This window comes from Bicyclus anynana, chromosome 15, assembly GCF_947172395.1.
Source record: "Bicyclus anynana chromosome 15, ilBicAnyn1.1, whole genome shotgun sequence".
NCBI classification, from domain to species: domain Eukaryota; kingdom Metazoa; phylum Arthropoda; class Insecta; order Lepidoptera; family Nymphalidae; genus Bicyclus; species Bicyclus anynana.
Window position 1 is genome coordinate 15,192,135 of NC_069097.1, and position 11,252 is coordinate 15,203,386.

Below are 11,252 nucleotides of genomic sequence, written 5' to 3' on the forward strand. Positions count from 1 at the left end.
GAAACAGATATAGATGAAAGCTTACAGTTATTTATAACACCGTTACAGAAACGTTTATGGTTATAAAGCAGCGTACACACCAAAAGGGTTGTCCACTTCGGTTCAAATAAACTCACGTTCCAGATTCCTCCGCCGTTTAGAAAGAAGCCTCAAAATGAAAGAAAACTACCCGGCGATATCAGACGACGAAGGCGACGAGTCGTCCAGTGTAACCTCACCCTTACTACAAGGGAGGAAGGAACTTAATCGATTGCCCTGCCACGCGATCTCCGCCCCTCTTCTAGGGGCTGCAAGGCCGAAAATTACACGACAAAAGAGATACGAAAAGTCTTTATTAAATGAAGACACAAGGACGTTAAGTGCCGCACCCGGTCATGATACTTCGGACTAGCGTAAAGCTTTTCAATTTTTCAATATGATATTGTGTAATACCATAGACTAAAATAAAATTATAGTTTGGCTGCCTTAAAAATAAATTGATTGCTGCTTGAGATAAACTAATCCTACATGTTTCATCGAGAGGATTATTAACGTAGATAATTCTATGTTATCTATGGTCTGAATGCCTTACGAATAAAAAGCAACTCTTTGTTATTAGAAATAAAGGTGAGTTACGCCCTTTCGAAAAATGTTTTAATATTGAACGCGTTACCGATTGTGTTACAGCGAGGGTGAAGAATTGGATGAAATCTATATTTACCGTTTATAGCGTGTTACGTACATTAAAAGTATACAAGATTCTAATCTAATGTGATAATATAACTTATTGTACTAAGGACATGAACTAGATTTGTTGTTATTATGTAGTTCAAAACGTGATTTTTAATATTATATTCTATTGTAAATAAGGTCTGCTTACGTAGAATTATCCATATGAGTGAGATATCTACAAATAAATGAAATGAAAAAACTTTTGTCTTTTATGGAAATTTCTTTGTAGACAGACTTTATAACTTTCATTTCTTCTTTAGTTTCGTTTTGGTGTCTTGAACTTTCGATAGTTAACTTAGTTAGGTGAAACTGTGTAAATAAATTTATTATAGCAATAAACTTATTTTATAGGATTGTAAGTATATTTTATTATGTTTAAACAGATGTAGATTTAATATAATATACTATCTTATGAATAAAATTAACCCTTATTTTCTGTTAGCATAAATATGAAGTTAAAAGGTAAATAGCTATTTAGGGTTGCAAGATGTGAGGTACGAGTAACTTCGCCCAGAAAATTATGATGTTTCGTAGTCTTTTTACGGAAAACATGTATTTGGTTAACTTATTAAAACGTATAATTGTAATTGTAAGCAATATAAAATTGGCGACACATGTGTATAATATTGACTAATAAGTAATGAAATTCCTTAACCTCAAAATTAGGTTCATTTAATGTTAGCATACCTACCTTAAAATTAATTTTTACATTTTATTTAGCTTACAAATAATACAATTATTAGATGATATTTAAAAAATAAGATTCAAAGAATTTCTCCACATCGAGCAACTCTACTAAGTTCTCAAAACATGTGTGGTGTTTATTTGAAGTTTGCACTTTGCTAACTATAATTTCTTGTTAAATACTTAAAGTCTAATGTAAAAAAGAAATGTTTTTGTAAATATTTTTAAACGTATTGCTCAAATGCATATTTTGTGAGTTGTCTTTTGTGCACTATTTGCTACTTTGTAAATAAAACTATTGTTTGATAATGTAAATACCAGGTTGCGTGAGAAATTGTTCTTTCTGTGTAAGTACTATTTGCTATAAACTTGTTTACGCTAATTATATAAAAATTGCCATCCATAAAATAATTTCAAGAAAACTATTTAAAATTTATTCTGTTCCTCATATCCTTCCGTAAATTTTAACCTTATCGCAGAATTATAATATTTTATCATTACTAGCGAACACCCGCAACTTCGTCCACCCTTAGACTTTGAGTCGTTTTTATAAACATGGCAGTAAGTAAGCAAGCAATTATGTTATTATTTTATCAAAATGTTTTTCATATTTTGTGGATAAAATAAGGAGTTTCAACTCCTTCAAAATTGTATAGGTGTAAGACCTACGCTTTCTAACCCAACTTCTCTCTCTCTCTCTCTCTATGTCTCTCTGTGACGCAAACGCAGTTTCTACGTGGGTCAGGGTAAATGTCTATGAAAATATTAAATCACATTGTTATGAAAAAATATTTATCTTATAAATAAAAAATATTTTTTTTATTAATTTTTACTAAATTGGCAATTTTTAAATAATTAGAGTTTAAATTGTTAGTGTGTAAGTTCAAAAATAAATCGAAGGCCCAAAAAAATTGGTATACCAAAATGCACAATTACTATTATCTACTTCTATGATACAATCGCAAATTGTATAAAATATAAGCACATGTTTAACTCTTTAAAAAAAACGTTTAAAAGCTATAAGAAAAGTAGACTTTGCGCGAAACTAAAATTTTTTATAAACGCACGATTTTATTTGAAAGAATTTTAACAGGAAATTATATAATTTAATTGGATGTCAGTTAGTTCAGAGATTGATATGAATAGTATAAACATGAAAATATTTAAAATCCCAAAAAAAATTGGATGTCTTTCTCTCATTAACTTCATACTTGTATGTCGTGTGTTGTCACATAAAAACTGATTATACTTTATTCTCAATTACAGAAAAAGGTGTAAATGTAATGCTAGTAACATATTCAGCAATAAATACATGTGATCGAATTGTTCAAAGACTGACGTTTTATATGTCATAATATGTCAGTTAGGCTAAACTTTGGATTTAAAGAAATTGCCAAATACGCCAAGCAACAAAAGTTTATCCGGACATTAAAACTGAGAAAGTATTCCCAAAATAAAATTTTTCGTATTCACACACCACAGTAATATACTAGGGTGTGTGAATACGAATAATTTTCCAAATTTTAAAAAAATATATATTTCAAATTGTAAATTTTGAACAGGCAAGTAAAGACAACTTACGTAGTTCAGAAAAGTCATGGGCTAATAAACTAAGCAAGAACCATTCCGCTTGATATTAATATAATTATAATTTTGTTTTCATATTTTGCAATTTCTATAAATTCGAAGTTTACTTCTTAAATGTATTGTCTTATCTATTAGTCTATATTTATAGGTAGGTACCCAGACAAGGTACAGTGGGCCTACCATCGACCTACTCTATTGTACCACGACATCCTAGAAGACCCTGGTAGTTTTATATGATCACTACTTGAACCGATCTAATTGGTCAGTTTAATTGATATTATATATAATATCGATTTATATGCTTAGGAAATTAGGTACGAAATTGAATTGCAATGGAATTGAAAACGTACATTTTACGTTGACAGTTGGCCCATTTAAATTATAAATTACTGCATAATTTATCAATAATTGATCATTTACGGTAATGTCTGATTTTAAGTATTTACTACACCACTCAATATCTATAATCTATTTTTCGATGCACAACATCTACTACACTTTTTACATGTATAAAATAATCGGTTTGATTTAACTCTTAAATTATTTATAAATACACTTATTCTCATGGCTTAAGATTTACCGAATTAGTGTTACTATTAAAAATATTTATACAATATCTGGCATTTTAGATTACACAACTAGCTTTAGAGAAACAAATCGTGTCTGATGTCTAACTCACAGACAAAGTATGAACTTCATAACATAATAAAACCTACCGATGAGAGATCATTTACATCTTTCCAACGCCCATAGTGTAATCTAAACTGCTGGGTCCTGTAAACCAATGGCCTGTTTTTGAGACTGATTTTCTAAAATTTATTCTTAATATTGCAGTTTTATGTTCAGATACTTTTGCACTTACCCATATATACTCGTATATCACTATTTTATTGTTATAACAAAAGTTTAAATCTACTAATGTTGCCTTTTCTCTCGAAGTTAAAGTAAGCTTAACGGGTACGATGTAAACTTCTTTGACTTTGATTGATTCTTTAAAGAATCTTTGATTTTAATACGTGTTAAACGCCCAACGATTTAAATCTTTGGCATATATTTGGTCTTTGGTATTTGGCTCTCAAATTTATTATATTGATATTAGAGTTCATTTTTATTTTAGCATCCCAATACCTATAAATATACAAAGACAAAAATATGATTCAAAATTTCTGAAAGATTGTTTTTTAAATATTACTCTTATTATTTGATTTATATTTACGTTTAAAAAAGTTTTTGTTTATGAATATATTAAATAGGCATGGTTTGTTCGATAAATTAAAAATTGTTACTACCGTAGATGTAGAAAAAAAATGTAAGCAATAAATCAATGCAGCACCATAATAACATGAAAAAAATATGTAAACTATTCTTCAAAAAAAACAATCGCTTTCATAGTTAGTTATTTTCTGTAAATAGGTAATTGGATAAATTTAGTATATTTTTATTATTTAAAATAAATAAATCTCGCGGATAACGGTCACATAAAATATTATCTTAAATTTTTTTTTTTTTATGACCGAATAAACTCCTATATACGTTTTATTTTTGCACCTATAATAAATTTACGTACCAATTGTTTGAAAAAAAACTTTTCGAATTTAAAAATTTAAGTAAACATAGAATATCTATATAATAATATAGTAGGACCATTATTTTAACATAAGTTCACTTACTAATAAGAATAAAGTGCACCTTTGTAGGTTAAGATCTGATTAAAAATATAAGGACACCAAAAGATTTTTGGGTTTCTTTCATATTTAATTTACATTCTTAAAAAGTTACAAAGAAAACCATAAAATACAAATCACTAATCAGCTTGCACCAAACTTTTCTATACCATATTTGAAATATCAGTAAATTTGCGGCTTTACTAAATTCGCAACTTCACTGCAACTTGACATTTGCACTATTTTAATAATGACCTTAATAAACATAAAATCAACAAATCAATTGAAAGGAATCAATCAAATTGTAAATAATTTAACTAGATATACGAATATCGAAAATTGTTTTAGAAGAAGCCTTACTTTTCAAAGGTTTTTTTTTCTATTTTACGTTTTCTATCAATAAACTAACACAATACCTATTTTATTAGATCAGTCATCAGATGAAATACTTAACTGATCATACGCCTAAGTTATCAAAGATTTTTTTATTTCACTTATTGAATAGATATGTACATGTTTGCGAAAGTTCTATAAGAACAATGATTAATCCGATTAATATAATTTGCTATTCTCTGTGAAAAATCAAGCTACAAAGCTATCCAGACGCCAAATAAATTGATAATGACTCTACAATTAATAAAGTTACGATTATATTAGAAACTACCTTCACCCATCTGTAAAATAGATGAAAAGTATTTATATAATACTTTTTATCCATTTAGTATATGGGTGAAGGTCGTTCCTAATTCAGATCTTGAGACTTATTTCAGTAATTCAAGTTGTCATGAATAGTAAGCTAATACGAATAAGTTCTGAGGCTTCTAAGAACGTCAATCTGATTAAAAGTAGAAGCCCAAAATTGCGGAACATTTTTTGTCTCTGTCTTATTTATTAGATAGAGAACTATAACAAGTATCGTTATGATATTATCGTGACATTCGGAAGATAGTTTGGTTTGGGTTGTAATATCTAGTAAAGGAAGCGTACAGACGCGTTTGTGTATGTACATTGTACGCTTTAGCAAAGCAGAAACAAATTTATAAACTAACAGAAGCAGCGCGTTTTCACCCGCGTGGTTCCTATTCCCGTAGGAATACGGGGATAAAATATAGCCTATAATATTCGGAGATAGTGTAGCTTCCAAACAGTGAAAGAATTTTTCAAATCGGTTTAGTAATTTCAAAGCCTATTCAATGCAAACAAACAATCAAATCTTTCCTCTTTAGAATATTAAGTATAGATTAACATAGTAGCTGATAAGCATCGGGTTATTGATAAACTGGCCAACGTATCCTCCCCCTATATTACTATACTTAACAATGTGTTCCTGATATGCTGACTTTAATTTAGTAGGAATTCACACACAAACGCGTTTGTACCGTAACTTTCCATCTCAAGGCAATACTCAGTTAAATACAGCAAATTCACTACAAAGTTATTTATCGTTTACGTGTACTTTTTAAATAAAAGTGTTTTTCAGATAGCATGGGTACGGTGACAATCGCCTGTATAACTCATAATACGTACGTTTTGACGGCCTCCGTGGCGCAGTGGTATGCGCGGTGGATTTACAAGACGGAGGTCCTGGGTTCGATCCCCGGCTGGGCAGATTAAGATTTTCTTAATTCGTCCAGGTCTGGCTGGTGGGAGGCTTCGTCCGTGGCTAGTTACCACCCTACCGGCAAAGACGTACCGCCAAGCGATTTAGCGTTCCGGTACGATGCGGTGTAGAAACCGAGTGGGGTGTGGATTTTCATCCTCCTCCTAACAAGTTAGCCCGCTTCCATCTTAGACTGTATCATCACTTACCATCAGGTGAGATTGTAGTCAAGGGCTAACTTGTAAAGAATAAACAAAAAACGTACTATTCGTGGCAAACTGTCGAGAGTGAACGAACTGTCACCCACACCGTCCTATATGAAACGAAATGAAATAGGACTTTTCTTACGCTTGCGTCAATTTTTTTTTACAATGGTTTTAAGTTCAGACCTAAATAGCCGATTCCGATTAAGTTTGTATTAGAAAATATAAGTACGAGTTACTACTATCTGTACACGAACCGTTAAGCCATTGAAATTTTGAACATGAATGAATAATAGGCGTGTGGCTTTACATTTTTATTAATAGATGAAAATAAAAACTTCTTTGTTAAACTATGTTCTTCAATGTAAATAATGAACTTTTACACGACTACTTAAAGCCCCACCTGCAGTACCGATTTAATACTATGAGCGTTTGTACTTCAAATAGATCACCAACTCGCGGCATTGTTAAATTTTTCACGGCGAATATAAAGTAATTTTTAATGAGCACCTTTTAATAATAAGTATCTATTTAATTTTTAATGAATAATAGTTTCGCCAGGAATTTTTATGCCAATCACTCGCAATAAGTACCTGTCTTTTTACTAATATAAAATAAACACATGGGTGAAGGTCGTTGCATGATCCCTGTAAGTATGTGAATTATAATATATCACGGAACAATAAATCTAATATATAAAATTCTCGTGTCACAGTTTTTGTTGCCATACTCCTCCGAAACGGCTTGACCGATTTTGATGATTTTTTTTGTGCTTATCCGGTATCTATGAGAATAGGCCAGCATCTATTTTTTATATGACACTCGCAAATAACGTAACGTTAACTTTTTAACCCTTTAGGGATAGAATTTTCCGCTAGTAGGTACCTACCTACTCTTAGATATAAAATTTTCGTGTCCACGTCACGTCGGGTCGCACTCTTCCAAAACGATTTCAAAATTTCAATAATTTTTTTTTGTATGTATGTATGAGAAAAAGCCGTATAGAGTAGGTATTTGTCAACCTTCAAATTACATAAATCGCGATGGCAAATATTGTAATTCTTTTTTTTTTAAAGTTTAATTAAAAAAAAAAAGATGACAAATATTGCGATTTTAGTATGATAGAAAAATTCACGGCAGACCTTTGCCGGGTCAACTATTAAGATATATCTTTATATATCTACTTGTTACACCTACTTACCAACTTTTCATTTACCTCTAGTAGATCGCATATATTTTTAATTTTTAACCGACTTCTAAAAAGGAGGAGATTCCCTGGCTGTATGTATGTATTTTACTTGTACTATCAATCGGCACTGCAGGCTGAGGTTGGCTGAACGATGAAGTTTGTTAAATATTGAATAACCATTGTACTACAACCATCATATTCACGGACATGTAAAGACAAAGTAAAATAAATTTTGCTTGTTATTATGGTATTGTTTTTCTGTTATTACCCTTTTTATCGTAATAAGTACCAGTGAAAATATTGGCCTCAAGAGAGAGCCAATTACCTCGCTTGTACCTAGTGGCGTGACCTTCATATATGCAAAAACCTGCCTACCCTGAGGACTGCTGAGCTCGAGTCTCCTCTCAGAATGAGAGGGGTTAGGCCAATAGTCCACCACGCTGGCCCAATGCGGATTGGCAGACTTCACACACGTAGATAATTAAGAAAATTCTCTGGTATACAGGTTTCCTCACGATGTTTTCCTTTACCGTTTGAGACACGTGATATTTAATTTCTTAAAATGCACACAACTGAATAGTTGGAGGTGCCCCACCCGTATTCGAATCTACGCCCTCCGGAAGCGGAGGCAGAGGTAATATCCAGTTCATCCAATTTCGTTCCTTTTGTGCATACTCAAGCTAAAATCCTTATACACGCCACTGCTTGTAACTATGTGACTTTGAATTAGGATGTCCTGGGTTCAATATTGGGTATTGAACTTTACTTTATTCTTTACAAGATTTTTTTTTATTCTTTGCAATTTCACCTGATGGTAAGTGATGATGCAATCTAAGATGGAAGCGAGCTAACTTGTTAGGCGTAGGATGAAAATCGACACCCATTTTGGTTTCTACACTACATCGTACCAGAACGCTACATCGCTTGGCGTTACGTCTTTGCAGTTATAGTGGTAACTAGCCACGACCAGACAGATTTGGACATTTAAGAAAACCTCAATCGGCTCAGGGATCAAACCCAGGTCTTGTAAATCCACCGCTTATACCACTGCGCCACAAAGGCCGGAAAAGAGTGGCTCTTTTCTTCTAAGAAATTTTAAATAACAATTCACAACCCCGAGTTGGATGTTGATAGTTATAGCACGCTAAGCAGTCTAACCCACATTATCATAATCTTGCGTCAAATTATCGTCTGATAGTGTTCGTTTAAAAGTTTATCATCCCGGCAGCCGACCTACATTGAAGCTACATGGTGGGTTGAAACTCTATATCCCCTCTCTTATAAAGACGGAGATATAGCCGGGTGGTGGTCGTTTAAACTAGCATACATAAAGTGTTTACAAGAAGATGTAGTAAAAGTCGCTAGCCGACGCATACCTACGTCTGTTCCCGTAAGAATACGTATATAAAATAGCCTATGACACTCACAAATAACATGACTTTATAGTAGGAAAAAGAATTTTCGAAATCAGTTCAGTAGAGAGTTTACCCCACAAAATACCACAAACTTTACCTCTTTAAAATATTATAGTTAGATTAAATTAAAATAATGTCTAGGTCAGTCTACGAGTAAGGGATGAAAAATAAAACAATTTGCAATCATTCGAAATTATTTAAAGCATTTGTACAGAATCAGATTACAATAAATTACAAGGTAGGTATTTATTATGCGCAGTGTGTAATTGTGATCACAGGATTTGTTAAATTATATCGTTCGATCAACAATTTAGTAGGTAGGTAACTAATTTTTCTGACCAAGAAAAAAAATAACGAAAGTTCGTGTGCAAGTGTGTGTATGTGTTCATATTTCATTAAGCGGGCTACAGACCTGCAGTTTTAACTAAAGGTACATTAAAAATGTCCGTATAGGAAAAACTGAGAAGTGTACCGTTTTTCTGTACAGTTTTTAGGGTTCCGTAGTTCGCATGGAGCCTTTATAGTTTCGCCATGTCCGTCCGTCTGTCCGCGGTTTACTGCTGAGACTATTACTTCTTCGAAAGCGGTAATTTAGCATTAGTATTAAAAACGTCTAAATAAAAAATAAATTTTGAAAAAAAAAATTTTTTTTTGGTACCTCCCTAACATGTAAAATTTTTTTTTTCTCTCTCTTGTTTCTTGGTCTATCGGAGATCAGTCTCTGGACCATAATCCGATCAAATGACTTTTTAGTATGTCAATGCATGTAAAGTGAGGATGATTTCTTCTCGTCCACCCCTTAGTATGTGATAGTGATAGTATGTATCGCTATCCGTATTTTTGTGATATAAGGGTTAAAAGGGTTGTCCTACTGAACCCTACACTGCGCGAGGCCCGACACGCACTTGGCCGGTTTTTATTTCTAATGATTTTTTTGGAAATTTCGATTACATAAAACTCTACAAATAAAACCGCGCAGTTAAAACTGAAGGTCTGTAGCCCGCATTACTATGAATAACCGAAGTAAATACGAATCAATAATAATTGGCACTAAATTGTGGATCGAAAAATATGTAGCATTATGAATAGGAACAGAATACATAAAACACAATTTTGTTTTATATTTGCCTTTTGACAAAAATGATAATTTAAAGCGAAATTTTACATACATAACTTAATTCTAAATATCACAACACTTATGTACATTCAACATTTCTTTATTATGACAGACTCAAACCAGCATAATGCTTTTTAAAAATGAAACAAAATAAATATAAAAATACAAAACAAAAAAAATCCTTTCAAACAAAATGTGTAAGTCATCTTACATATATTTTTATTTAAATATGTTTAAAATTAGTATTAAATATAGTATCACTTTTATAACATAAAAGATTTTATTTTCAGGGTTCCAAACGTCAAAGTACAAAAATGGAACCCTTATTAATTATATTAGATGGGCTTCCCATATTTGACAATCATGAATGATGGGAAGCATTGATAAGGTTCTTCCTTAATTGCTTAAGTCTTCCTCCAATATAGTTGAGGACATATATGGAACAGGGTCTAAGTACCATGTATGTCCTCAACTTTAATGGAGTTGCTATGTATTACCCCTATGATAATGTTTAAATACTTTACCGGCCACAACTAGATGTTAATGATAACGACCAGAAGCATATGGTCTCAACAAAGCTCAATATTTATAGCCCGACCCAGAAATCGAATCCAAGACTTCATGTTTCGAAGTCACATTCGAATAGACTAAGCACAAACTTATAAAAGTAATATATGTATGTAAACTTACAATGAAATATTCAATGAGAAACTTTATTTGGTCTCCTTTTAATAAATTACTTACTACAAAATAATTATTATCTAACTTTTACTCGTACGCCAATCATAACTTCAAGCTAATTCGAGTTTGCAATTGCAACCAATAGGACATATGCATGTATTTTTTAATATGTTGATCGATTTCTGACATAGCCAAACAATAAATAGTAATAAAATCCTCAGATAAACATTATTGTTTTCTGCTAAATACACATAAAATATCTCACATGTTTTATGCATTTAATACACCGCCACTTCGGCGTGCTGTGAGAACGTGACTATGACGTCACAAATGTCAAAATACACTTATCGGGCAACCAATACATAGTCCTTTTCATGAAAAAAGTCCCCCAGACGCGGAAC

The 11,252-nt window shown here is 32.0% G+C and overlaps 1 protein-coding gene across 1 annotated transcript in view; it reads left to right on the forward strand.

Annotated features, from left to right (window-relative positions):
• The window catches only part of LOC112051349 (uncharacterized), a 272,815-nt gene extending 266,696 nt beyond the window's left edge, over positions 1 to 6,119 (forward strand). Inside the window, exon 31 of the mRNA XM_052885699.1 lies at positions 124 to 6,119. Within this exon, the coding sequence (XP_052741659.1) occupies positions 124 to 391 (268 nt within the window). The 3' untranslated portion in view covers positions 392 to 6,119. The remainder of the gene's footprint in view (positions 1 to 123) is intronic.
• Positions 6,120 to 11,252: the final 5,133 nt, after the last annotated feature.